Source organism: Phyllostomus hastatus, unplaced genomic scaffold (assembly GCF_019186645.2).
Source record: "Phyllostomus hastatus isolate PE091 unplaced genomic scaffold, TTU_PhHast_1.1 phas_contig_198, whole genome shotgun sequence".
Classification (NCBI taxonomy): Eukaryota; Metazoa; Chordata; class Mammalia; order Chiroptera; family Phyllostomidae; genus Phyllostomus; species Phyllostomus hastatus.
This window is the reverse complement of record NW_025333715.1, coordinates 6027754-6054983: the sequence shown is the minus strand read 5'-3', so window position 1 is coordinate 6054983 and position 27230 is coordinate 6027754. Positions and strand designations below refer to the sequence as shown.

At 63.3% G+C, this 27230-nt stretch overlaps 1 protein-coding gene across 2 annotated transcripts in view; it reads left to right on the top strand.

The window, feature by feature from the left end:
- Positions 1-18578, top strand: part of CACNA1I (calcium voltage-gated channel subunit alpha1 I) — a 93023-nt gene extending 74445 nt beyond the window's left edge. Inside the window, exons 23-36 of one of the 2 annotated variants that reach the window (XM_045834944.1) lie at positions 769-858; positions 1846-2038; positions 2534-2685; positions 3950-4059; positions 4651-4784; positions 5621-5691; positions 8438-8516; positions 9152-9273; positions 9684-10022; positions 10280-10426; positions 10810-10932; positions 11478-11643; positions 13436-13611; positions 14510-18578. In XM_045834944.1, coding sequence (XP_045690900.1) covers positions 769-858; positions 1846-2038; positions 2534-2685; positions 3950-4059; positions 4651-4784; positions 5621-5691; positions 8438-8516; positions 9152-9273; positions 9684-10022; positions 10280-10426; positions 10810-10932; positions 11478-11643; positions 13436-13611; positions 14510-15121 — 2514 coding nt within the window. In that variant the 3' untranslated portion in view covers positions 15122-18578. The remainder of the gene's footprint in view (positions 1-768; positions 859-1845; positions 2039-2533; positions 2686-3949; positions 4060-4650; positions 4785-5620; positions 5692-8437; positions 8517-9151; positions 9274-9683; positions 10023-10279; positions 10427-10809; positions 10933-11477; positions 11644-13435; positions 13612-14509) is intronic. The other variant, XM_045834943.1, reaches the window with a different exon arrangement.
- The last annotated feature ends 8652 nt before the right edge of the window (positions 18579-27230 follow it).

Below are 27230 nucleotides of genomic sequence, written 5' to 3'. Positions count from 1 at the left end.
AGAACTTGCCCCACGTCACACAGCCATTTAGTGGCAGAGCTTGGGCTGGGACCCAGGGCTCCCAACTTCTCTGGGGCCTCCCACGTCCAGGGGTGTTCGGGCTCAAGCTTGGAGGGACAGCAGCAGGGACACCGTGTCTGTGAGGAGCCTTCCAGGTTGAGGTCGCAGCCGACTCTCCCAGCAAACCTGGCGGCAGCCCTTTAAGTATTAGCTCCATCCTGCGGTTGCGAGGGGCGAGAGCTCATGAATTTTCTTGCCCAGTTAATTAAAAGAAAAGATTTTATTTATTTTTAGAGAGAAGGGAGAGGAGGAAGAAAGAGAGGGAGAGAAACATCGAGAGGTGAGGGCAACACCGATGGGTTGTCCCTCGCACGTGCCTCAGCGGGGGCCTGGGCCACAACCCAGGCGTGAGCCCTGACTGGGAATTGAACTGGCCACCTCTTGACTTTGCAGGACAAGGCTCAGCCGACTGAGCATCGGTCAGGGCCCTGGCCAGTGAAAACGTCAGAGCCGGGACCGGAACCCAGGGTTCCTGGTCCAGTGCTCATTCTCCTGCAGCAGTGCCTGCAGGGTCTATGGCAGGCACCTAGTAGGTCTTCAGAAACGCTTTGTCCGTTGAGGGCACAGCTCTGCCTTCGACATGGAGAAGGCCTCTTATCCTTCGGCCACCCAGGCACAGGACCATAGAGAGATGAGGGGGGGCAGATGTCACCTGAGCTGCCTGAGTTCATCACCTCGATGTCCCCCCCACCCCCGCATGTCTTCCAGGCGCTGATGTCACTCTTTGTCCTGGCCTCCAAGGACGGCTGGGTGAACATCATGTACAATGGACTGGATGCTGTCGCTGTGGACCAGCAGGTGGGTGTGGCTGGGGCCAGGTCAGCAGGGCACCAGGGAAGGGACACGGTGGTTTGGGGGCCAGGGGCCTGGAACCCACACCAGCAGACCCACGGCTCCAGTGTCTCCCACTGCGCCATGGCTCACCCCTCCGCACCCTGGCCTGACTCTTCCACCAGCAGGGCCACCCCTTGGGCTGCCAAAGTCGTGTTCCATTGGCTTCAACGAAGGCCCTGCTCCGTAGGGACAGCCCTCCAAGCTGCCCCCTGCCTGGAGGGGCGCAGGGCCTTGTGGGTGGGGAGGGGCCGAGCTGGCGGGCAGTGGGGACAGCAGAGCTGGCCCGAGGCAGGAGAGGGACGTGGATTCGAGGGCAGGGTGGGTGGAAAGGGGTCAGAGAGGAGTCGGGCCCCGATGGGAGGCCTGAGCTCTTGTGCCCAAGGTCCCCCTGAGAGCAGGGGCCCCTCCTGGGGCCAGGCAGGGAATGAGAGTGCTTGGCGGCATCCCCCTCCACTTCCGAGTCTGTCTACCCACTCCTGCCTGCCACCCCCCAGCACACACCCCCCCAGACTCCGCCGGGGATGTGCGTTCCCCCTGCTGGCGGCCTTCTTTCCGGGTGGGTGAAAAGTGGGTGGGGGGGTGTGGGTCATGAGTGATGAGTGGGTGGAGGATGGATGCGTGAGTGAGTGGGTGGTTGGGCACGTGGGTGTGAGGAAGAAGAAGACAGGTGGGTATGTGTCCAGGAGGCTGCAGCAGGGGAGGGGAGGGGAGGGGAGGGGAGGGGAGGGGCTCTCTTTGCTGAGCACCTAACTCCTGCCAGGCCAGGGTGGGCACTTCCTACCAGCTTCCCCCTTCAGACCCCTCAGCCACCTGGGAGGCAGGCTCTCTCCGTGTCTCTGAGGCGCACGTACGCGGTAGCCCCGGGCCCCGCCCCCGCCCCCGCCCCCGCCCCCACCCAGCAGGCCCTGCAGGGCCGGGTCCGCCTGCCTCAGCCCGTCTGGCTCCCTGCAGCCCGTGGCCAACCACAACCCCTGGATGCTGCTCTACTTCATCTCCTTCCTGCTCATCGTCAGCTTCTTCGTGCTCAACATGTTCGTGGGCGTCGTGGTGGAGAACTTCCACAAGTGCCGGCAGCACCAGGAGGCCGAGGAGGCGCGGCGGCGCGAGGAGAAGCGGCTGCGGCGCTTGGAAAAGAAGCGCCGGAGTGAGTGGGCGGCTTGGGGGGCAGGGGCCACCTCAGCCCTGGCCTCCTCTGCCCTCTGTGGCTGATGTTCCCGGGGGCGGGGGCGGGGCCTGGCACCAGCCTCTGGGCCTTTGGAGCTGGAAGGGACAACGGATACGGCCCCTGGGCCCCTGGCCCTGCCCCGTCCCCAGTGTCTGCCTGACGGGATGCCAACCCTGAGCTGTGGGACCCCTGTCCCCCACCCACAGCAGGCCCGGAGCCCCTGCCGTGGGCGCTTTGGGGTGGAGAGGGAGAATCTGTGTCCTGCCACCTTTGCCCCCACCCCCACATCTTACCCATGTCCCCTGTGGCCCCCTGGCTGGGTGGAGGGGACCTAACTCTGACTCCCAGGGCCTGTGGGGACTGACGCCTCTGCCCCTGGCTTCCTCCCTCCCCTCGGCCTCGCCCTCCCCGCGTCCTGGTCCCGCCGTGGCCACCCTCTGCGGCCTGTGCCACTGCCCCGTGCTCCCCCGGCAGAGGCCCAGCGGCTGCCGTACTATGCCACCTACTGCCCCACCCGGCTGCTCATCCACTCCATGTGCACCAGCCACTACCTGGACATCTTCATCACCTTCATCATCTGCCTCAACGTGGTCACCATGTCCCTGGAGCACTACAACCAGCCAACGGTGAGCCCGAGCCCCTACCCCAGCCCAGGGTCCCCGGTGGAGCGGGGCCTCAGCAGGACCCCGCCCCGGGAGCAGGCCCTGAGCAGCACCCCCCCTCCCCCGGGCCGGGGCCTCTGTCCAGAAAGCTCACGGCCTGGCAGGACATGAACAAAAGGGAAAGGCCAGGGAGAAAGGTCTCCCATTTCTGGTGAGTGGGGAGGTGGCATTTGGGCCCCACCTTGAGCACGGGTAACAGTCGCTGTGGAGCGTTTCATGTGACTTTTTGCAAGGCGGCTGCAGCTCTGACTCCCACCCTCGCAGCAGCGCCCCTACGGCGGGAGAGGGGGCTGGCTCCAGGCTTTGTAGACGAAGACACTGAGGCTCGGAGGTGTGAAAGGGCTGCCCCGATTGGTCAGTCAGTGTGTAGTGGAGCCGGGCTGGACCTTTGATTTGTGTTCAAGGACCGCCACGTGGCCTCCACTGCTCCCCGGGCGAGTGGGGCCCGGGGGAGGGGCAGCCTGGGGGGCAGGACTGCTGGGGGCAAAGGCGGAGGTCGGGGAGGGCTGCCAGCTCCCAGCTGGTGGCCGGCAGCGTGCGTAAGGGGCAGGCCAGGGGCATGTGGGGGCGAGTGCACCCCATCAGAGCCGGGGCACCAAGAGGGGAGCAGAGCCCCGGGTGAGGGGTTAGTGTCTCGCGTGAACGACGGGAGAGGACAGCAACACACGCAGGGAAAGGAGGGCAGCCGCGAGCGGAAGGGAGCAGCGGTTGCAGAGCTTCCGAATGAACGCGAAGAAGTGGGATAATAATAGCTCACGCTCACCCCGTGCTACGTCGATAGTTCAGTCTGGCGCGGGGCTGCTAGTTCCCTTACTTCTCACAGCCGCTTTCTGGGGCGAGGTCCTGGTGCCACGGGTGGGTAAGCCAAGTCCCTCGGAGGTCGAGGGACTCGCCCAAAGCCACAGCGAACAAGGAGTTAGGTGCCGAGCCAGCGTGTAAGTCTGGGCCGTCTGGTTCTTAGCCATGACCCTTCACCGTGGCCCAGCGCTGCTTCCAGGAAGGGCTCCCTGGGCCAGACCTGCAGAGATGCGGGGAGGGGAGCGGCCGCGAGAAAGAAGTAGTGCGAGTTAGTGAGAGGGGAGGGACAAAGGCAGGCACCTCAGCCACTGCACCGAAGGTGAATGGCTTCCATCCCCCTCCTAGGGGTGGGCGGAGGCCTGCTGACCAGAGGAAGGCGGGGGCAGGTCCTGGGGCCTGGGTCATGCTTCTCTTTGCCTCCCCGCCACAGTCCCTGGAGACGGCCCTCAAGTACTGCAACTACCTGTTCACCACGGTCTTTGTGCTGGAGGCTGTGCTGAAGCTGGTGGCCTTTGGGCTGAGGCGCTTCTTCAAGGACCGGTGAGTGGCTGGGCCGGCTCACGGCGGCAGAGAGGGCACTGCGGGATGGGGAAGCCCAGGGCAGCCAGAGGTGCCTGTGCGCTGATGGCCCGGGCCTCTGGGTGCACCCTACAGGCCTGAACGGGAGGTAGTCCCGGTCCTGCCCGGTGGGCTCGGGGCATTCCACCAAGCCCCCTGAGTACTCCTCCCGTGGGTCTTCCAGACGCCACAGACAGAGCAGGGCACGCCCCACTCCTCTTCAGAGGGAGCAGAGAAGGTTCAGAGAGGTCGATAGACTAGCCCTAGGCCACACAGAAGGCATGGCAGGGTCAAGTTCAGAGCCTGAAGTCAGAGAGAGCCATTTCTTCCCCCCTGCAGGCGGCCACAGATGTTTATTTAGCCTGCTCAGCCCCTTGCCTGAGGAATGGGAGGCTGTCCGGGGGTAGAGAGGGAGCTGGACCTAGGGGGGTCTGGAGCAGCTCGTAGGGAGGGTGGGCTCGCATGCCCGCCGGCCACAGTCGGAGGGTGGAGAGCTGGGAAGCTCCCCCGGCCCCGAGGCCTGTCGGCGCTAGAGTGACTCGCTTTGCTTCCCTCTGTGGTGCGCCCGAGCAGGTGGAACCAGCTGGACCTGGCCATCGTGCTGCTGTCGGTCATGGGCATCACGCTGGAGGAGATCGAGATCAACGCGGCCCTGCCCATCAACCCCACCATCATCCGCATCATGCGGGTGCTGCGCATCGCCCGGGGTGAGGGCGGAGGGTGGAGGGCAGCCGGGAGGGGGCGGGGGGGTGGGGTGGGCGGGACAGGCCTCCAGGATGGGCAGGGACACTGGAGGAGCTCACACCGGACAGACAGACGCTCCCCGCCGTGTGTGTGCACACTCAGCGCCCGGCCACAGCTGCTCCGCACAGCACACGCCCCCCACCCCACCCCACCCCCGCCCGCCTCCGGTCACGCCGCACTCGGTCCAGGGGTCTCAGCAGGACGAAGGCAGCCAGTGCAGACGGGGCTCCTCCCCGGCGTTTCCCCAGCACCAGCTGGGACGCACGGGCCTCAGCGCTTCTTACAACCCCTTTTCTTCTCCCAGACTGCCCTCTGCCCCCAAGGCCGTCCCCCCACTTCCTTCAAACACCTGCTGTCTCAATGCTCACCCAGGTGCCTGTCACTCTTCCCCCGCCCTGCACCTGCCCATCTCCCCCAGATCCCGAGGTGGGGGTGGGGGCGGAGAAACTCAGCAGGACACTGAGCCCTCCCGAGCCACAGGAAGGGGCGCGGGCACACCCCGGCTGGTCCCTTTTGTGTCATCGCGGTGAATTAGGTGCTCATTCACAGTCTTTCTACCCCTCGGGTCCCACTGGGCGTGCCCTCCCTCTCTAGGACTTTTTTACACTGATGTCCATGTGTTGTGTGACACGTTCTCATGCACACCCCACTCACCCTGTAGCTGCACCCACGTTCTCGTGGCATTTGCACACTGAGCGTGCGCACGCATGTGTGCGCGAGTGCACACACACACACACACACACACACACACCTGTCCCTCCGGCCTGGGCTGAGTGGGCCGGCTGCCTGTCCCCCACAGTGCTGAAGCTGTTGAAGATGGCCACGGGAATGCGGGCCCTGCTGGACACGGTGGTGCAAGCTCTGCCCCAGGTAAGAGCTGCCCCCTGCGGCCACCCCTCCTGCCTGTCTCTGGTGTCCCACTGGGCACTGGAGACTCGGGTCCCGGGGGCCCTGTGGGCCCTGCCTTCCCTTCTCCCCAAGCCGGCCCAGAGCCAGCACGCGTCTGGTCTCCGGGAAGCAGTTCCAGCTGGGGCTGCGAGAGACGGAACAGGTCCCCGCTGCCTCCTCCTTCCTGCCGTCACTAGCTGCTCTCTGACCCTGCTCTGCACCGGGCCCCGGGCTGGCTCTTGGGGACCCACGCTCTGCCCTCAGGAGTCACCAGGCTGGTAGGGAAGACAGAGGCCTCAGAGCAAGGTGGCGAGGGTCCCGCACTGTGCCTGGGAGAGAGGCGGCCCTGACACAACGGGGGGAACCAGGGAAGGTGTCAGGGACTTGGAGCTTGACCTCGTTGGGTGGTTTGGCAGAAGGGGGTGGTGATGTGGACAGACAGGCTCTGACATTCTGGTGGGGGGACAGCACAAGACCCAGGCACAGATCTAAGCAGTTAGGAAAGCGGCCCCCTGACCCCGCACCCCATCAGTAGTGGAAGGGAGATAGGGCCAGGGCCCCCGAGGGGTCACCGTTCATCCTCCTGGGAACGCCGCGTCCCAGTCTCTCCCTCCCTGCTGTCCTGGCTACTTACAGCTCCGCCTCCCCCTCCCCCCAGGATGCCCTCTGCTCCGCAGTGAGCCTCACACTCATTCATTTACTCACCATGACTCACCTAGTGTTAAGGAACATTATGCATCTTAAAATAAAAAGGCACAGTTACTAAAAATGAGGATAAAAGATTTAACAACTCAGGGAAAGGAAGGTGAAAGCAAAGCTAATTCTCACAGTGACCTGGGCTAAGAACGTTAGTGAGTTCCGTTCTCAAGTTTGGTGTGAGCTTCCCAGCAGTCCAGTTGCAAAGGGAAAGCAGCATAACTCTCACCAGGTCTGGATGGAAAGCAGGGGCATTCATTCAAAGAGATGTGTTTTTTTCTTGACACTAAATCCCTTCAAAAGAATTTGCTACATGGAATATGGGGGTGAGTGCTTGGTTGGGGGGGGCGGTGTGCAGACAGGAAGTGGGTGGAGCCCAGAGTTAAGCCACCCTGCCTGGGGCCAAAGCCTAGTCCCCTGTGAGACCCTGGGCATGTGACACTTCTTGTGCCTTGGTGTCCTTACCTATGAAATGGGGGGTAATAACAGTGTTCATCTCAAAAGGGTGTTGCGAGGTTTAAAATAGTTAACAGTCATTGAATGGGACCTGGGTCTTAGGACACGCCGGCGGGTGTGGCTCAGTTGGTTGGACGTCGTCCTGCAAACTGAATGGTCGAAGGTTTGATTCCCAGCCAGGGCGCCTGCCGGGGTCGTGGGTTCGGTCCCCGGTCAGAGTACGTGTGAGAGGCAACAGATCAATGTTTCTCTCTCCCATCGATGCTTCTCTCCCTCTCTGTCTCCTTCTCTTCTCCTCTTTCTGAAAATGAATACATTAAATTAAAAAGAAAGAGAAAGGAAAGGGGAGGTGGACACTGGCTAACGATGGGCCGACTGGGTCCTGCAGAGGGCGGGGCGGGGCAGGCCAGGGCCGAGGGCCACCACTCACGCATGCTCCGCTCCCCTCGGCTGCCGGGGCCTCACAGGTGTTCGCCAAGTGCCCGTTTTATTAATGAACGAGCGTCACTTAATTAGTCAGACACTGCCGGTGTGACTGTGGAGCAGTTCGGAGGGAAGCCTCCTCCTCCGGAGCAGGGGACATCCGGAGGCCGTGATGCACGGGGCTCCTTCTCAGCGATTCGTCGACTGTCTTCTGACTCCGTCCCGCGGGCCTTCCGCGGGGTCTAGGAGACGGCTCGTTATTTCTAGGGCCGGAGCGTGTGAGAGCCTTACCTTATCCACAGCACACGTGAAGGGCAGTCTCTGGCATGCGGATAGATTGGAAATAGGTTTGGAATCTGGGACATTGTCCTCCCACAGGAGCTGTGGGTCGGGGGTGGCCGGGTTTGCGGGAGGCTCTGGGGCCCGCAGGCCTGCACGACTGCCTCTCCCGTGCCCAGTCCGCTGTGCGGCCGGGCTCCGTGCCAGTCTGAGAGAGCGGATCTGATTTAATGTAGCCGTGCTCCTGCTCCCCAGGCCTTCCCAGGCCAGCAGAGACCGCGGCTGGGACATACTGGTTATACTCCCTGTCAGGCTGCATCTCAGTCTGCCTGGAGGAATCTGGGCAGACTTCGTGGAAGAGGTGGCATTATTGCGGAGGCACCTCTCTCTTCCTCTCCTTCCTCTCTCTGTTCGCCCATGGGATGGCACTAACCATGCACAAGTGTGCAGAGTAGCAGTTGTTTTCATGGACCCAGGGGTCGGCGGGCTGGGTGTGAATCTGAGGCCTACAGTGTGCTAGTGGTGTGACCCTGGGCAAGGCACTTCACCTCTCAGTATGTTTCCTTCTTCCTCTGGAGAATGGGGGTGATACAGAGTTCATGGGGGATCGTGCGGAGTAAGTGAACCGTGAATGTGACGGGCTTCGACCCAGGCCACTGACAGTAAAGGCGTCACAAACGGTTCATTATTTCCTGTGCCCTGTGCTGGGCCCAGCCTGCCCCCCAGGGGGCCATGCGGGGAGTGGCAGACACGGACACGGAACCCTGGTGAAATGCTGCAGCTGCCCTGACGCTCAGGCTGCCCTTCACCCGGAGCCTGCTGCCCGCCCCGGCCCTCCCCCGGCCCTGCCCAGCCCCACCTGCTGTCTCCACAGGTGGGCAACCTGGGCCTCCTCTTCATGCTGCTCTTCTTCATCTATGCCGCCCTGGGGGTGGAGCTCTTCGGGAAGCTGGGTGAGTGACGTGGGCCTGGGGGGTGGGCTGGGCTGGGCCTGAGGGGCAGCTGTCGGGGGGAGGCCTGAGAGCACCCCGGACTGCCCCATCAGGGTCTTGGGGAGATGTCCTCGCAGCAGGCCATGGGGGGTGGATGAGGGCCCTCTGCCATCCGTACCCCACCCCCTCCCGTGTGGCTGGGAGCTTGAGAGATGCTGGCCTGGGTCCACATGCCTGCCCTGGGCCTGTGCACGGGCCCTGACTTGGAGCCTCCCAGCTGTCTGACCCCTGGGTATGCCCCCTCTGGCCCCACAAGCCAGTGTCCATCTGGGCCAGGGCCACCCCTACCGGCAGAATGGCCAGGGCAATACAGGATGGGCTGCAGACGGCAGGGCTCCCTTGGGGGCCGGCCCACGCCCACCCCGTCCTCTCCCCTTGGAACTGATCCTTGGGTTGGAGGAGGAGCTGGGCTCACCCCAGCCTGAGCCCCGGCGTGGGTGCCACCTCCCTGAGCCTCAGCTTCTCCGTCTGTGGGCTGGGCTCAGTCGCACGCACCTCCGAGGGTTGTAGTGGGGATTCTGAGAGGAGGCGGAGGGGAGGGGCTTCTGCCGCGGGACGGGCTGTGCCGCGGGACGGCTGACCTCCTTCCCTTGCAGTCTGCAATGACGAGAACCCGTGCGAGGGCATGAGCCGGCACGCCACCTTCGAGAACTTCGGCATGGCCTTCCTCACGCTCTTCCAGGTCTCCACCGGCGACAATTGGAACGGGATCATGAAGGTGCTTGTGGGCAGGCTGTGGAGGGAGAGCTCAGGCCGGGCTCTGAGAATGAGGGCGCTGGTGACAGTCCCCACGGTCAGGGCGCCCCATGACCCACGAGACGGGAGGGCAGGGCCCAGGCGCAGCAGACCCTGGCCACGACCGGACATCGCGGTGAGGTGCAGAGGAGGCCAGCGCTCTCTGTCCGCCCCTAATTGCTGGCCGGCGCTCAGACCCGTGCTCAGGTGCTGGGGGGCGTGACTCCCCCCAGGGCCAGAGGGGACTGAAGTCACTGCTCCTCCGGGGGCCAGGGCCCTGGCAGCCCTGCCCTGCCCGTCACCCAGCGGAGGCCCTCTGGCTCCGGCCTGGGGCGGCGGGGTGGGGGCAGGGCCCGAGGAGCGAGGTCCTCACCGCCCTCCACGCCCGCCCAGGACACGCTGCGGGACTGCACCCACGACGAGCGCAGCTGCCTGAGCAGCCTGCAGTTCGTGTCGCCGCTGTACTTCGTCAGCTTCGTGCTCACGGCCCAGTTCGTGCTCATCAACGTGGTGGTGGCGGTGCTCATGAAGCACCTGGATGACAGCAACAAGGAGGCCCAGGAGGACGCCGAGATGGACGCGGAGCTCGAGCTGGAGATGGCCCAGGGCCTCGGGCCCAGCCCGCGGCCGCCTGCCAGCTCCCCTGGTGCACCGGGCCGGGCGCCGGGGGGGCCCGGCTGCGGGGGAGACTCGGAAGGCCGCCTGTGCCGGCACTGCTACTCTCCAGCCCAGGTGGGCAGGGGCCGGGTCCCCGAGGGCAGGGCCTGGGGGCTGCCAGCGAAGCTGGCCCGGGTGGCCTGGGCAGAGACCTCTGTCCCTCGGGCCCTGCCCCTGCTGCTCAGCTCTGTGTGCTCCTGCGACAAATGCGTCGGCCCCGGGGTCCACCGGGCCACAGGTGCAGAGAACCGGGAGGGCAGCTGTGCCCCACCCACCCCGCAGTCCCCACCCAGTGATAATCCCACCTGTCCCCGCCCATCCTGTCCGCCTAGGAGAATCTGTGGCTGGACAGCGTCTCTTTAATCATCAAGGACTCCTTGGAGGGGGAACTGACCATCATCGACAACCTGTCTGGCTCCATCTTCCACCACTACTCCTCGCCGGCCGGCTGCCGGAGGTGCCATCACGACAAGCAGGAGGTGAGGCCGGCGCCTGGCAGTGGGCTGGCCTGCGGGAAAAGCCTAGCTCTGGGCAGAGAGCTGCCCGTGGACTTGCTCGCGCTGGCCAGCCTCCCGGGACACTTGGCCTGTGGGCAGGCGGCCGTGCTTTGGAGTTCACAGCTCATGCAACTCAGCTGCCCTTGGCCCAGCCCCGGCCTGGAGCTCCGGTGGCCGAGATGCCATCGTGTCTCCCCCACCGCCCAGCCCCCACCTAGGCTGGGCTGCCTGCTCAGGGTGGGCATACCATTCGCGCTCAGCAGGTCTCTGGACCTCTCTGGCCACCACCCTGCACCTTTCTGGGGGACCAGGCCTGCCCGGTCCCAGCTCCACAGGTGACCCGAGGCGGCCACCTCTCCCCGCAGGTGCAGCTGGCCGAGACGGAAGCCTTCTCCCTGAACTCAGACAGGTCCTCATCCATCCTGCTGGGCGATGACCTGAGTCTCGAGGACCCCACAGCCTGCCCGCTTCGCCCTAAGGACAGCAAGGTGAGCGGGCCCACCCTTGCAGCCTGGCCTCCGCCTGCCCAGCCGGGACACCGCGTCCCCCCAGCACCCCACCTGAGCAGCGCCTGCTGTGTGCCCGACTCTCGTCTCTCGTGGGTCCGATGGGGGCAGTGGGGCTTAGAGAGGCGCAGTGATTTGCCCGAGGTCACACAGCAACACGTTCAGCCAGGACCCCGTGTGCACGGCATCGAGTGGCCTTGGGTGTTCCTTGTCACCTTGGATATTTTTTGTCCGAGTAAGAAGACCCTCCACTGCCTTCAAGGATCTCAGAGTCAAGAAGGGAGTGAGCAGGAAACTGTGACCTGCCTGGGACACTGGGGAGGCTTCCTGGAGGTGGGGCCCTGTCACCTGGGTTTTGGAAGGTGACGGTTGTTGGCCAGGTGGACAGGGTGAGGAGAAGGCCATCCCAGGCACCAAGAGCTGCCCAAGCAAAGAACTGTGGGTCAGGGGCCTGCAGGCAGCTGTGGTGGGCTCGGCCCCTGCGCCTTCTGCCGCCTCCTGACCCATCTACCTCCCTCTTCCTGCAGGAGGAGCCGGACCCGCCAGAGCCCGGGCTTGGAGGGGACCTGGGTGAATGCTTCTTCCCCTTGTCCAACACGGCCGTGTCCTCGGGTCCAGAGAACTTCCTGTGCGAGATGGAGGCTGTCCCGTTCAACCCCGTCCAGTCCTGGCTGAAACACGAGAGCAGCCAAGGTGAGGGGTGGGGCCGCCCCCCCACGCCCCCCAGCCCCGTTCTGGGGTGGCTGCTTCAGAGGCCACTGGTTGAGTTTTGTCCTCAGCGATTTTTTTCCCAGGCTATTGTATTGAGTCGGGAAAGAAACCGATAAGTAACTGACAATAAAAGATAGCAATCTCAGGCCCGAGGTAACAATGATAAAAGATCAAGAGCCAAACGATAACAGAGACGAGAAAAAAATTATACCAGGAGCCTGGGCCAAGGGGGGCTTCCTGCTGTGGTTCCCAGGAGCGGCGGGGAAAAGGAGAACCACGCTGGGCACACACAGCTCCCCTCCCTGAGCAGAGAGAGCCGCCAGGTTGCTGAGGGGTTCCCTGGAGCTGAATCTGAGAGGCCTGCGCCCAGGGAGCCTCGCACACCGTGATGCTGGACCACAGAACGCCCGTCGCCCGCTCCGTCCCTTCAACAAAACGTGCTGACGTTTATCCTTCGTCCGCTCCCTCCTCCTTCTTCTGCTCCCTCCGCACCCTGTGCTGTGCCTTGGGTCTCCGGCTCGGCTGTGGCACCGGGACAGAGGACAGAGCTGGCCTGCTTATCTCAAGGGCTCACCTCCGCCTCGGGTGCTCTTGGAGGGTGACGGGAATCTGGTTTCACAGCACTGGCTGAGGAAGGGGACAGAGGGCTGAGCTCATCTCCGTAGTCTTGTGTGGAGGGGCTTGGCTTGGCATCGAGCCCCCTCCAGGGGCTGGCGGTGCAGTGACTGTCCCAGGGACTTCCCCTAAAACCAGTGGCCCCTGGACTGGACACAGTGGCTGAGGTGCGAGGACCCCAACCAAGAGGCAGGGCGCAGGACTGACCCACGAGCCGTTCTTTTTTAATTTTTATTTTTAAAGATGTTACTTATTTTTAGAGAGGGGGGAAGGGAGGGAGAAAGATAGGGAGAGAAATGTCAATGTGTGGTTGCCTCTTGTGCGCCCCTAAATGGGGCCCTGGCCTGAAACCTGGGCATATGCTCTGACTGGGAATCCAACCAGCGACCCTTTGGTTTGCAGGCTGGCACTCAGTCCACTGAGCCACACCAGCTGGGGCCAAGAGCCATTCTGATCGAATGAAACCTCATCCCCCCTTAGTTAACCATTTGTTTATTTTTCCTTAAATCATAAGATGCCGTAGAACAGAAGTCCTTGCACCTGGGGATAGTCAGGCTGTCCACCACCTTGGGTACACGTTCCCCACTTCCTTCATCCCATCCTCACCCTGGAAGGCACGGACCGAGGGGACCGTGAGCAGCGGCTCCCTGCCACCCCCATGGCCTGGCCCCCATTTTGCCCTCACCTCGTCCTTGCCCCGTCCACCCCCGGTGCAGCGGGCCGGGCAGACCCAGCAGCGCCCTTCTGTCAGCTCAGCCCACCCAGCACAGCGCCCACCCTACCTACCATCCTGGATGGGCCCCCAGGCCCGGCCAGGCCCCGTGGGGCGTCAAACCCTGGCGGGCGGCACTCAGGACTTCTGCTTTGCTGGTCCTCGCCACCCGCCACCCCTCAGGGGAGGCATCCGGTCCCCGTCTCACAGAGGCAGGAACCCAGGGGTCCTGGAGCCGGGTCTGCTCCAGGCTCCGAAAGCTGTGCCTTTGCCCAGTGCCTGTCCTCCCAGGAGTGACACGGGCAGGCTCACCATTTTTCTCTTGCTTTCACAGTGGGGACATCGAGGCTCAGAGGGGGAGACTTGCCCATAGTCTCACAGCCTGCTTGTTAGGTCCCCCCCCCTGCAGCCCGAGCCTGCCCCCCAGCTCCTCTCCTCCCTCCCCAGCAGCACCTTCGAGCCCACTCCTGCCCATGCCCGCGGAGTTCTTCCACCCCGCCGTGTCGGCCAGCCAGAAGGGGCAGGAGAAGGGTGCCGGTGCCGGGACCCTCCCCAAGATCGCCCTGCAGGGCTCCTGGGCGTCCCTGCGGTCGCCGAGTGTCAACTGCACCCTCCTCCGGCAGGTACGGCACCTCCCTGACTCCCAGAGCTCCCTCGCTGGGGGGCATCGGAGCGGGGCCTTGGCGTTCCAGGCGGGGGAGCAGGTCTAGGGGACGGGAGGCTTCCGCCTGCAGGGCCACCTGTATTGGATCGGCCAGGGCCACCCCCTGGGCACGCAGAGGAACCTGCAGACCCAGGAGCCCATTCTGGGGGGGGCAGACCCTCAGGGGTCAGGGAGCGGGTGGGAGCTGCCCCAGATCCCACAGTGCGGTGGGGGCAGGGCGGGGCCCGGGGCTCTTCCGGGCATTTGTGCATTCGGGGGCTGGCGACCCCAGCTGTGTGCCAGGCCGTGTGCTGGGCCTGGAGGCTGCGGCAGCCACGAACGCAGAGTCCCTGCCCCTGCGGCCTCTGGGTCGCGTGTAGCATGCATGTTTCCGAGGTGCGAGAGGAGGGACGGACGGCTGAAACCAGCGCACAAGGGGTGTTGTCTGCTTGACAGGGGCACACCCTGGGGGGGACACTGCGCAGGAAGGGGCCTGTGGGGTGGGCCGGCGGTGCGGGCGGAGGAGCTGGGACGGCCCGAGGGGGGCCGAGAGTCTGGGGCGGAGCTTTCCAGGCTGCAGGCAGAGCAGAGGTGGGGGTGGGGCGGGGCCCTCAGGCCAGGGTCTGGCTGGGTGTGAGTGGGATGACCCTGGCTTCCCCCTGAGGACCAGAGCAGGGGGGCGGGTGGGGGGAGGGCCCCGAGGAGGCCACTGCGGCGATGGCGGTGAGAGCCCCCAGCGCTGAGTGGGCAGGGGCGCCGGGCGGGCTGTGAAGGCGTTCCCGAGGGACCGGAGGGCTGCAGTCACCGCCGGGGGCAGGCTGCTGCGGGGGCGGGCTGGGGGACGCCAGGCGGCTCGCATCCCCCGTGTCTCCCCACAGGCCACCGGGAGTGACACGTCCCTGGAGGCCAGCCGCAGCAGCTCGGCGGGCAGCCTGCAGACCACGCTGGAGGACAGCCTGACGCTGAGCGACAGTCCCCGGTGCGCCCTGGGGCCGCCCGCGCCCACCCCCGGCCCCCGGGCCGGCCTGTCTCCCACCGCCCGCCGCCGCCTCAGCCTTCGGGGCCGGGGCCTTTTCAGCCGGCGGGGGCTGGGCGCGCATCAGCGCAGCCACAGCAGCGGGGGCTCCACCAGCCCGGGATGCACCCACCACGACTCCATGGACCCCTCGGACGAGGAGGGCGCGGGCCGCGGCGGCGCGGGCGGCGGGGGCGGGGGCAGCGAGCACTCGGAGACCCTCAGCAGCCTCTCGCTCACCTCCCTCTTCTGCGGGCCGCCCGCGCCGCCGGGGCTGCTCCCGCCCGCCCGGAGGTTCAGCAGCACCAGCAGCCTGGCCACCGGCCCCGGTCGCCCCCGCGCCGCCGCCGTGGGACCCCACGGCCTGGCCCGGAGCCCCTCCTGGGCCGCGGACCGCAGCAAGGACCCGCCCGGCCCGGCGGAGCCCCCGGGAGAGCCGCAGCCCGCAGACGCTGCGAGCAAGAGGAAGAGATGAGGGCCGCAGGGGCCCCGCGCCGCCGCCGCCGCCGCCGCCGCCGCCCGCCCCGTCTCACCTCCTTGACCTCAGGAGCCTGGGGGGAGACAGCAATACTTGGTCCGCAACCTGGGCACCGCGCAGCAGGGCCGGCCAGCGCCAGGCTGCCGACAGCGCGGTGGGGCCGTGTCTGGGGGGCCGGGGCCCAGCCGTGGCCCGGCCGTGGTCCTTCCCGTGCAGATACATGTGTATATATATATGTATGCATATATATAGAGAGAGACAGACATATATATATATTTATTTTTTTTACCGAGAGTTTACGACTTCCAGAAAGTGCTAAAGTTGGGGAGTGCGGGCCGGGGCCCAGACAGGGCTTGTTGCCTGATGCTTGGGACCCAGGCCACACCTGCCCTGGGGCAGACGGTCCTGCTGGGGCCTAGGCACCCCAAGTTTTGGGGGTCTCCCCTGGGTTTGGAGTAGCTTGGAGAGGGCTCTCCGTTCTCCGAGGGTCCCACGGTCCAGGAGACAGGCCCAGAAAAAGAGGTGTCATTCAGGGTGCGTTTTTTCCTTTCAAGAAGAGATGCTGCTAAGACCCCACCCCTCCCCCACGTATTGGGGTGTCTGTCTTGTTCCTGACCGTCTAGCTGCGTGGACAGTCTTTTGTAGACTCCCAGAGTCCACGGACTCTTAGTCCCCCAGTTGTGTTTCTCTAGAAAAATCAGGGGCGATAGCTGTATTTTCTTAGGGCTGGGGTGGGGTGGACAGCGCTCCACGGCTGGGTGGGGGGCGGGCCCCTGTCCCCGCGGGCACTTCCCAGGGCGGGGTCTGCTGTGGCCTTGCCCCCAGGAAGCTGTGGGCAGGACTGAGGCAGCAGGAGATGGAGAACAGTGAAGGGGGGTGAGCAGGCCCTGCGTAGGCCAAGGGCACCACCTGGTCTATGCTGGCCACGGCCTTTCACCCTCCAGGTGGGAGCAGGGGTGGGGCAGCTGCCTGGGACCAGCCCCGCTGCTCAGCTCCTTCCCACCCTGTCACCTGGAGACCCCAGCCCGCCCTCCACCTGTCTCATTTCCCCCACCTTCCCAAAGCTGGAGGTGAGGTTCCCTGCAGAAATGCTACTCAAACAGATGCGCAGACAGGCATTTTTTTTCTTTGAAGAGTTATGCATTTATTTCAGTGTTTATTAGGAAAAAAGCAGTGTGCTCAACCCACGATTTCACAAACGTATTGCCTAAGCCAAGGCTGAGGTTTTAAAAGCGAGTAGGTCATTCTCAAGAAGGCTGGGAACGTGGCGGCAGAGTCGTGGGGCAGGAGCTGCGGCGAGTCTGGGGCCCAGCTGCGCTTCAGCAATAACCAGGCCACGGGCCTTGGAGATCTCAGACGGTCTCTGGCGGGCCTGTCCTTGTCCCAAACCCTGACCTTAAAGTACTTGGCTTCTGGCCAGGCTACCCAGTGGCGTGAGGTGGGGGTAGCTGCTTGGACAGGCTCTGGGTGTCTCCCAGGCTGGCAGAGCCACCCTTGGGGCCTGGACACTGTAGCAAAGGGAGGAGGTAATGAGTGGCCTAAGCTCAGTGGGCCGGAAAGCCCTTCTCTCAATAGCTGGGGTGGAGGTGGGGACGGGGTGGAGGGGCCAGCCCGGGATCCCTCAGGGCCCTGGCAGCAAAGAGGCCGCCCATCTCCCCAACCGCGCTGGGCCAGCACCTGAGCACTTGGGATGTGAGGATCGGCCTGCGTTCAAAGAGGGCGGGCCCAGGAGGCAGAGCCCGGCCAGGGGCCTCCCATGGAGTTGGGCTGGTATGGCAGCCAGACCTGGATTTGCCCCCGCACCCCGAGAGCTTCCCTCTCCTCGCCCCAAAGGGTGGACAGTGGGCCTCGGTGACGATACAGACCCTGGGTCCCAGCACTGGGCTCCATCCCGGGACAGCAGCCTCCAGGGTGAGGGCTCAGCCCGGCCCTTTCTCTCAGGGAGCAGGTGGACCTGGGGTCTTATCACCCTCTGCCCCGGGCGTCCCCACACCTGGTGGGGGGGTGGGGTGCTGTGCACAGGGCCGGAGCCGCTGGGCCAGCCGTCCTTGCTCTGCTGACTGGTTCCCTGTGGGATGCTCGTCTGGGGGAGGAGCGGGCACAGGGAGGCCTGGCTGGCGCACCCTGCCCACCAGCACCGTGGGGGCTCCCAGCAGTGGAGTTAGAGGGGGCAGCACACACGTAAGTCAGCATGTCTCTCTCTCGAGAGAGAGCCTTGTATGCAGCAGCCTGGAAGGGGGCAGGCGGCGGGGCCTGGGGAGCCCACAGGGAGGAAGTTAACTGGGCTCACCTGGCTGGGCTCAGAGGGCCTGCGCCTGGCACCTGTCAGCGGCTCCCGCTTCCTGGGCCCAGGTGCACCCTGTTTAATACGCACGGAGGCCCAGAGCGGTGGGTACAGAGCAGGGGGGTGATTTCCGGGGAGTCACTGGGTTACATAGGGCTGGGCAGACAACATCCCGGGTGTGCCTGACTAGAAGTCATCCCTTTACCTCGAACCTTGTGGTCCCAAAACGGGCAGGCACGTGGGGAGGGCCGTCCAGGCAAAGGGGCTTACTGGAGCGCGGGCGCGAAGGGGAGAGGGCAGGACAGAGCAGCGTGGGGCCTACCGAGCCCAGAGGAGAGAAGCTTTGCCTGGGGAGTCACAGGAGGCGGGTCTGGTTCCCGGGGGGGCCCCTGTGCTCGTCCAGGGCCCTGGGGACACCGAGGCTGTGATTGGCTGGCCTGGACCAGCTGAAATGGATAGGGTGGGGTGAATGGCCCCTCTGCCCTTCCTGATTCTAGAGCCTGTCCATCACAAAAGCACAACCTTACCCTCACCCCCATGGGCCTGGCCCTGGCCCTGGGGCGAGCGGGGAGCCTGGTGTGGAGCACCCCAAGCTCTCTGTTTGCAGGGCTCTGCAGAGTGGCGGCTGGCAGGCACCGTGGCATCTGCGCAGATGGACCTAGGACCCGCTGGGGCTGTGGCCTGCCCCAGCCACAGCCTCCTCCCGTCGCCTGCCCGTCCTTCCCCTGCACCGGGCGGCGCCCCAAAGAACGTAGTGTGCACAGTGCCAGCCCGTCTGTCTGCCTGTCTTCCCCCCTAGACCCTCCCCAGGGGGTCTTCAGTTTCCAGGGTCGCCTCCAGCCCCCGTCGCTGTGCTGTGTGAGGGCTTGGGGTCTTAGAAGCTTCTGTTTAGCCCAGATACACATACTCTTTTCGTCTTTGTGCAATAATCCGTGTTCCTGGCGGAGCCGGGGTGAGCTGGGGCCTGAGGGGGAGGCGGAGGCCGCCCCCTCCGGGAAGCCCTTGGCCCATCTCTGCCGCTGTGACTACTGCACTCCCAGTCGCTGTACAGTTTCTACGGTGTGAGTGACCTCCCTCCTAGCTGCTGAGGGCACTGGTCCCTGCTGGCCCAGACGGCCCGGGCATAGAGAAACCAAGTGGCAGCCGCCACCAGTGTTGTTTTGAATAAAAACCCAGAAGCCTATTTCAGATTTTCTCTGTGTGACTGTCCTGGTTTTTCTGCAGGCGGGTGTTGAGCTGGGGGAGTCTCCCAGGGGTGGGGTTCTCCATCATGCCCTGGCTGGGGGTGTGGGGTGTCTGGGACCTACAGCAGCACCCCATGGGAGGGTCTTCTCCTGGCCGGGGTGTGGGCCAGGGAGTGCTGGGCTGGGGAGGAGGCAGGGCCTGGCTCGCACACTCTGGTTCTGTAGCTGAGACACTGGACCTGGGTGAAAGGGTCACATGGGAATAATAACCTACTCATCTTTGGTGCTCTTTCCAGAATTCATATTATACATCTTATCAGAACTCTCTTGGCTGCAAAGGACAAAAGCTCAGCTCAAAGGAGCTTAAGAATAAAAGAAATAAAGAGCCAGAGAGAGAAAAGGAAGGGAGGGAGGGAAGAAAGAAACAGGAAGGAATTAAGTAACCAAAGACCTCTGAGGAAGTGTTGGCTTCAGGTGCAGCTGGATCAAGGGCCCCAGCTGTCAGGACACTGTCTCTCCCCACCTCTTGGCTCTGCTTCTTTCTACGTTTGCTTCTCTCCTGTCCTAGTGGCCCCCAGCAGCCCAGACTTCTGGGCCATCCCCAGGTGAACGAAAGCTGCTCTCCCTGACAGTCTGGCAAAATCCGCAGGATCCGCCACGCTCTGATGGGCCCGGCCTGAACTCTGGGGTCCAAGGACGGGGGTAGCCCACTCGCACGCGGCCAAGGAAAACTGCTGTGCGCCTGCTGGAGGGAGGGAAGGAGCACAGGGCACACCGCAGAACCCGGGGTTGCTCGCCTTGGGCTCAGGTCCCGGTGGCTCTGTTCTTGGGAAGAGCGGCTCTCCTCCTGCCCTTCAGGGTGAGGCCAGGGGCCCGGACAGTCCAGAGACGGTCCCCTGGACATCGACAGGCTGCTCCAGGTCGCACAGGGAAGTGGTGCTGGGGCGACCGGTGCCCACACTGGCCCCTCCACCACTGGGGAGCCATCACCCAAGCTCTCCTGCTGTGGTCACCTGCCCCCCGGGTCGGTCACCTGGGGACAGACCTGCCTTGTTTTCGCCTCCCTTACCCATTAATGATGGGATTAAACGCAAGTTGCTGCCAAGGAGAGTGACTGACTTAAAAAAAAAGATAAAAAACAACAACAATAACAAAAACACCCAGGAACATTGGAAGAAAATGAAAAGCTTTAGCCATCAGCACTTTTTATTTAGGCCCGAATTCATGAATGTTAACCAGACAAACATGGGGACATTCAGCACTAATACACGTGCGGTTGTGCAAAGCCACTATCATGGCTGCAGTGAAAATTAGACTCTGACTCAGTGGTGGGTTCCAGGAGAGAGGCGTCCTCCTGTTTCCAGCGCTGGGAACTCAGATTGCTGTTGCCATAGTAACAGGGCTGTCAAGGGAATCTGTGGACAAGAGGCTGGTTGGTCCTCGGGGATGGGGGGGGTGCAGCCAGCTGGGCCAGGCTGGGCTCAGCTCCCTCCCTGCACATCTCTGGAGATGGGCGAGTCGCCGGTGGGAGGAGGTGGGGGGCACACCCAGCAAGTGCGCAGTGCCCCCACAGCCTCCCCCTCCCCTTCTTGATTGCCAGGGAGGCATCCCTTTCATCTTCCAATAAATATTTGTTGAGCACCTACTATGTACTAGGCCATGCCAGGTGCTGGGGATACAGCAGCGCCAGGTCGCTGAGTTCACCAACCTGTATCTCAGAGCGGGAGACGGCTAATAAAAGCAAGCGGATGCATGGGGGCCTGGGAGCACCGGGAAGGCAATAGAGAGGGGTAGGAGGGGGGACACACACTGCAGTGATGGTGGGGTGGGGGAGAGGAGGAGGGCCTTCCACCAGGTGGTCGGGGAGGCCCCGCTGGGGAGTCAAGGACAAGGGGGAGATAGCCATGCACAGGCATCGGTGACTCTGCAGAGTAGAGCTGCCAGAGAAATATAGGACACACAGTGAAATTTGAATTTCAGATGAACCATGAACAAATTTTCTAGTGTAAGTATGTCTCATGCCATGTTCGGGACATACACTATAAAGTTATCCTTGGCTCATTTGAAATTCAAATTTTTATTTGCTGAATCTGGCAAGCCTGTGCCGGGCGGTGACTTGCCCAGGCCACCCGCAGCAAAGCCGGGCACGCGCTCTGCCGGTTTACCCGGCCACCCCGCCCTGGTCCTGGTCCTTGGGGAAGGCTGTTCACGGCCTGCCTGCCAGTCTGATCCTGGCCCGGCCTGCCCCGCCCTGCCCCGAGGCTCCCTGGGGCTCCCAGCACCTGCTTGGAGGCCTGCAAAGCCCCGGGTGCTCTGGGCCCCACCCAGCGACCAGCGCAACTCCCCGCCTGCCCGCCTGCCCTCGCTCCAGCCTCGGTTCCCACGGCCGCCTGTCCCTCAGCCTTCAGGCCCCAGCTCGGGCACCGAGCCTCGTGGGAGCTTCCTGCAGCTCCAGGGTGTCCCCGCCCTCTGCTGCCGCTCAGCCCCTCACGGTATTAGCCATGCGTTTTTTTTCAAATGGGGGCAAAATATACATGACCTAAAACTCACCATTTTAACCATGTTGAAGCCTGCAGTTCAGGGGCATCGAGTACATTCACATTATTGTGCCGCCAGCCCCTGCATCCACCTTCGCAAGCAGAGAGCCCGCGCCCCGCGGAGCACTGGCTCCGCCCCCCTCCCTGCCCCCCTCCCGTCTCCGCCTCCCGCAGCCGCCCTTCCGCTCTCGCTCTCCGTGGCCGTGACCGTGACTCCTCCAGGGGCCGCGCAGGGGCGGAGTCACGCAGCGTCTGTCCCTTTGTGAGTGGCTTATTGCACCAGCAGAATGTCTTCCAAGGTCATCCGTGTCGTGGCCTGTGTCTGAATTGCCTTCCTTCTGGGCTGGACGACCTTCCGCCGTGCGGACTGACCACACCTCATGTGTGTCCGTTCACGGCGCCTGGTCGTCTCCCGCTGTGGCCGCGGGGCCTGATGCTGCGGCGCATCCGTCCAGACCCGGGCTTTCCTTTCTGTGGGTCTTTCTACCCAGAGGTGGAACCGCCGGGTCCCCGGGTCATTATGTGTTACGGTCTCCCAGGGCCTCTGGCTCCCCGGTTTCCACTTCCACCGCGGCTCCCACTTCCATGCGACGCCAGGTTAAACTTGGACGCGTTATTACAGATTTTGTTTGCCTCCCTCATTTCCCCCGTTTCCGTTCTCCGTCTTCTCTTTTTAGCGCACATGTGCCTCCTAGCCTCAGGGGAGGTGCGTGGTTTCTTCGGAGTGATTTCATTTCCAGAAGCCAAACTTCCCTCCGAGAGTCGGTGGGAGGCAGGAGGAGAGAGGGGAGAGGTGGGGGTTCCTGCCCAGGGTGGGGAGGGGTGGCTGTGTGGTGCACCCTCCCTCGCCAAAGCTTGCCAGGGCCATGCGTGGCCCGGAAGAAGCCGAGGGCCAGCAGTCTGGAAGGGCTCCAGGCCTGGGCCTGCAGGCTCAGTGGGCCGGGGACCCACCTCTACCGCCCGGACAGCGCCCGAGGCCAACTCCTGGGAGGGGACAGCTGGGGAGGACAGAGCAGCGGCATTTTGTGCCGCTCTGAGCTCCGGGGAGGAGAGGCCCCCTGCACACCCGTTGCACTGACCCCTCCATGGTGAGGTAGGTGTGTGGTGCCCACAGGTGCCCCGTGCCCTCTTCTGCCGGGGTGGGGTGGGGGGAGGGGAGGTGCAGGTCTGACCCCCTCTGCGCAGCTGTCTGGGGACCCGAGCAGCATTTGCTGCCCTCAGCAGGGCTCAGGGAGGGGCTGCCAGCTTCCAGGGTCCCCTCACTGTCAGGACCAGATGTGAGCACCTCAAGGACGACCTCTGGGCTCCCCGGGAAAGGCCAGTGCTGGGCGGGAAGGTCCAGGCACTCCGCTTCAGCCCATTTGCAGCAGCCGCTCGGTTTCCTGTCCTTGAACTTCAGTCTTCCCCGTGGCTCCCTCCCTCCCTCCCTCCCTCTCTGCATCTGTCTATCTATCTCTATCTCTCTGTCCGTCTCCTTCCATCTCTGCTGATTGCCTTGGGCTACTGCCCCCTCGTACGTACAGTCACAGAAAGCACCTCCCAGGCCCAGCCCCACGTCCAGGTCTCGTGCTCACAGCCCCCGGGGAGGGGGGAGGGCAGGTCCCCTCCATGTGGGTTGGGGGGCCTGATTCTGTGCTCTCTTCTCCTCGCACGGGGCAGGGCACTGTTTTTTGGTGAACACTCGCCTCCTGTGTCTCCACTCAGGACAGGGTGCCCATCCTGCCATCAGCCCACTGAGTGACCATGGTCCAGGTCGCCCTCTCTGGGCCAATCAGGGGGCGACCCGCATGCTGGGCTGACAGTGCCCCGCTGCCTCCCTGGCCGAAAAGTGCCATCAGGACCCGTCAGCCAGAAGCAGAGCCGGGTGAGCCCCTCACCCCAACCCCAGGGCACCCCACTCTTATGCCCGCTGATGGGGAGTTCCCCATAAGACCCTTCTTCCTGGGAGGAAGGGTGGGAGGAGCAAAGGGCATGACCTCAGAGTCCCAGGCAGCTTTGGGTCAGGGCCCAGGCCACCTGCAACCACCTAGGAGGCCGCACCAAGGCCACATCGAGGCCACACGGAGGGACACAAGCCCAGGTCTGTCACTGTGGTCATTTCCTGGAGCCAGAAGCGCATTTGGAGAGAGGGTGGTCGGGCCATGGGTTTCCCACCGGGAGCCGTGGTCGGCAGCTTCTCTGATGGTGCCCACCGATCCTGCCTCCGGGTCCCCATGCCCGTGCAGAGTCCCCGTCCCCTGCACAGGCACTGGACCTAGCGACCTCCTTCTAACGAACAGAATACCAGCGGAGGAGACGGGACGTCACCTCTGAGAGCAGGTGGCAGAGAGACTGGCTCCCACCGTGCGGGCCCCTCTCCTTCCCCCTCTCACTCACTCGCTCTGTCGGAAACCGGCTGCCTGGTCGTGAGCCACCCCATGGAGATGCCCAGGTGACATGGGGTTGAACGCTGTCTCCCTCCAACATGAGGGTGGGGTGGGGTCGGGGGAGGCCCTTCCTGCAGCAACCCCCGAGGCACTGATGCTGCCAGCACTGCTCCAGTGAGCGTGGGAGCAGGTCTCCCCTGGCCGAGCCTGGAGGTGAGACACAGCCCCAGCCCGACACGCTGACTGCAGCCTCGGGACCCCTCCAGCCCGAGGTTCCAGTTAAGCTGAGTCCGGGTTCCTGACCCCCAGGAACCGTGACAGCATGAGAGCTGCTGTTTCAAGCGGCCTACATTTGGAGTAATTTGTTACGCAGCTGTAGATGACTGATATAAGCACAAACTATGCTGCATCACGAAACCGCATCCTGTATTACATGACATTCTACACCAGGTGAGATGCATCCTCAGTGAAGAATGATGGGAAGAGTGCTTGCCTCCCGGGAGTCGGGGCAGGACTGAGTGAAAGAGGCAGGAGGGAATGTTCTGGAAGGAGGGTAGTGCCCTTTATTCCGAGGGGCTTGTGTTACACGGGCATATGCATTTGTCAAAATTCAACAACGGACTTTCAGGATGTGCGCATTTCATCCTATGTAAATTTCATGTCCCAAACAGCAGATGCTAAATTGTTTAGGGGGGATTGGACTGATGTCAAAATGATGAGATGGACCGATGGGTGGATGTGGGTAAAACAACGTTATGCAATGTAAGTTAGCCCTGGCTGGCGTAGCTCAGTGGATTGAGCGCGGGCTGCGAACCAAAGCATAGCAGGTTCGATTCCCAGTCAGGGCACATGCCTGGGTTGCAGGCCACGGCCCCCAGCAACCGCACATTGATGTTTCTCTCTCTCCCTCCCTTCCCTCTCTAAAAATAAATAAATAAAATCTTAAAAAAAAAAAGAAATGTAAGTGGTAGAAGTCTGCCACTATAGTATACGGGTGTTTGCTACAAATTCTTTCGACTCTGCTGTGTGTTTGAAATTTTCATAATGAAATATTGGAAAAATCACTTATTTAGTAAATACAGAGTGCTTAATGGGAGCAAATTAGAGTAACAGCATTATTATTCTGACAGTAATTGTCCGACAGTAATTGTCATCTGGGATTGTCACGTGCGAAGCATCTGGTGAGGGCCCTTCCCGTGCGGCGTCTCACGCGTCTGGACGCCGGCACACGAGGAGGATGGTTCCTAATTTACAGGCGGGGAAACTGAGGCAGGCGTGAGTCAGTCCCTCCACCTGGCGCAGCAGGAGAGCTGCGAAGCTGGGATTCCCCAGGTGCGGGCGCTCAGACGGGCGGGGCTGTGTCGGCCCCGGGGTGTCATTTCCTTCTGTGCCTCAGTTTCCCGGCCTCTGAAGCAGAGGTGAAACCTGTCCTGTGGGAGAGATCCGGTGACAGTGGCTAGACTTCCCGAGGGCGGTGTCTGTGCGGGCTCCGTGTTGTCATGGGGAGGAGCTGGTGGAGCCCCAGGGGCGCACACGCCACCTCCGAGGCCCCGCCTCCCCCACCAGGGCAGGCGCACGGAGGGTGCGGTGATCCCGCCGCAGGGGGGCGCTGTCTCCTGACCTGTCCTTCCTCGGACGCTGGCCTCCTCTCTTCCAGGGCTGCCGTGCAGACGCCCGGCTGGGGGTTTCTGGCGACCTCACTCCCACGCAGTCGGGCCCCACACCGGCAGTGACTTGGCGTAGAGGGGGCTATGCCTCCCAGCCCCCAGGCTCCCCAGGGCCTCCCCGAAGTCCTTCTCGTCGCAAGGAGAAAGGCCGCGTGGTCCAGCCTCCAGGCCCCTGCTCCTGGCGGTGAGCGTGGGACACCGACGAGGCTTCCCTGGGTCCCTGGCCCCTGCAAACGTGCGTCTGCAGCCCGGGTTCGGCCAGTTAGGGGAAGGGAGGGAGACCGTGCCGCTCCCAAACCTGAAATCCTGCGCCACCACTGGAGCCCCCTCTCTGACCGCCCCCTAACTTCCCTCACACCCCCAGAATAATGTTAGCTGTTGTTACAGGCCCTGTGTCCCCACAAAGTTCCTCGGGCAAGGATGGAGGGAGGGCCCCTGGAGTCCAGCCCACTCAGGCCCGGGGGCCAGGCCTCCCTGCTGCTCTCCCTCCAGTGCGGCTGGGCCCTGAACCTCAGCCCACATGGGCCTTGGCCTGAGTCCCCACAGCCCTGTCCTCAGCCCACTGCAGCCATTTGTCTCCTTGTCCCGGGGTCACCTGTGTCTGCACCTGTGTCCCTGGTACCCAGGGGCTCCTCGAGAGCAGGGCCACGTCCGAGTGGCCTGGGACTCAGTGGCCAGCACTGGGCCTGGCCTGGGGTGCTGACAAGGCGGGAAAGGGAAGGGGGTTCTTTCTCAGACCGTCGGCCCATCGGCAATACCCACAAGCCCCTCAGGCTCTGTGACCAGTGGTCCCGCCTCCTGAGAGCCAGGCCAGATGGAAACCTGTGACGTCCCTAAGCTCTGCAAAGGGTATGTGTGTAGAGACTAAGTGGCGGAACAATTGTATGTGGGGCTTTCAATGGAGGCGGCGATTAGAGGCCCCTCCTGCATCTTCACTCGGGGGACCGTGTGGGAGGTTTCGGCGGGCTGGCCTCAGGACGGCCCCACTGGACAGGACACCGTCACGGGAGTACACGGGGCTGCGGGAGGGCTGGGGTGCAAGCTCATTCTGAGCCCCAGAGGGAGAAGCAGGGGTTTGGGGAGCAGCAAGAGCTATTGTGCTCCAGTCAGGTCTTCCAGGGGTGGGCGGGGAGTGGGGCAGACACTCTTCTATTACAAAACACCCCAAAATGCAGGATCAGTTACCACATGCTTCTTTCTTCCATGGGCAGCTAAGTTTGCGAGGAATTGAGGGGAATTGCCAAGAAACCAGGGATGCCGGAAGAGGAAGCAAAGGCTGACCTCCGGCTGCACCGAAGCCTTTGCCCCTGACAGTGACCCGGAACCTTGGGTTTTCCCCACGATGCAGGGGGCCGAAGACATTGTTTTATTCTGAGCGCATGAAAGAATGGGAGCAGGAAGTGCAACCCTCGTCCGCAGCTGGGGACTTCAAAGTGGCGCCGTGAGTGGAAGAGGGTGGTCCATACAAACCAACCTTCTAGCGGAAAACGATGGCCAGGTGCTCATCTGTCCCAGCCTCTGCCGTGGATGCGGGTGAAGAGAGTCTCCATGGGAATGGGTTTGCTTAGGCTGACCTCCACTTTCCTCGAGGCCCGGATTTGGGGGTCCTGAGAACCCCAAGCCAAGGTAGTAACCTAGTATGTTGTTGGGTTGGTAGTGGGGGCGCAGGCTGGATGGAGCACACTCTTGTCCGGGTCCTGCCAGGGCCCCCAAGCTGCCAGCTGGCTCACAGCCTCAACTCCAATGGCAAACACGGGAGGAAGCAGCCCCCGGTGAGCCAGTCAGTGCAAAACCAGATCGGGTTTCAGGTGTTTGCATGATCGGAGCGAGTGAGTTAGAGATGTTTGCAGAGAGAACTGAGGTCGGGGCGAGGACGCAAAGACCGCACCGGAAGGGAGCTGAGAAAGGGCCCCGCGGAACTTCCAGGCGTGGGAAACGGAGCGGCTGGAGCGCGAAGCTCGCTGGGCGGCCGGCACCACCCCCAGAGGCAACGGCTGAGGCTTTTGCAGAATTGGTAGGGGGCATGGATTCCAGTTCAGGGCACACGGCTGATCCCTAGCAAGGGGTT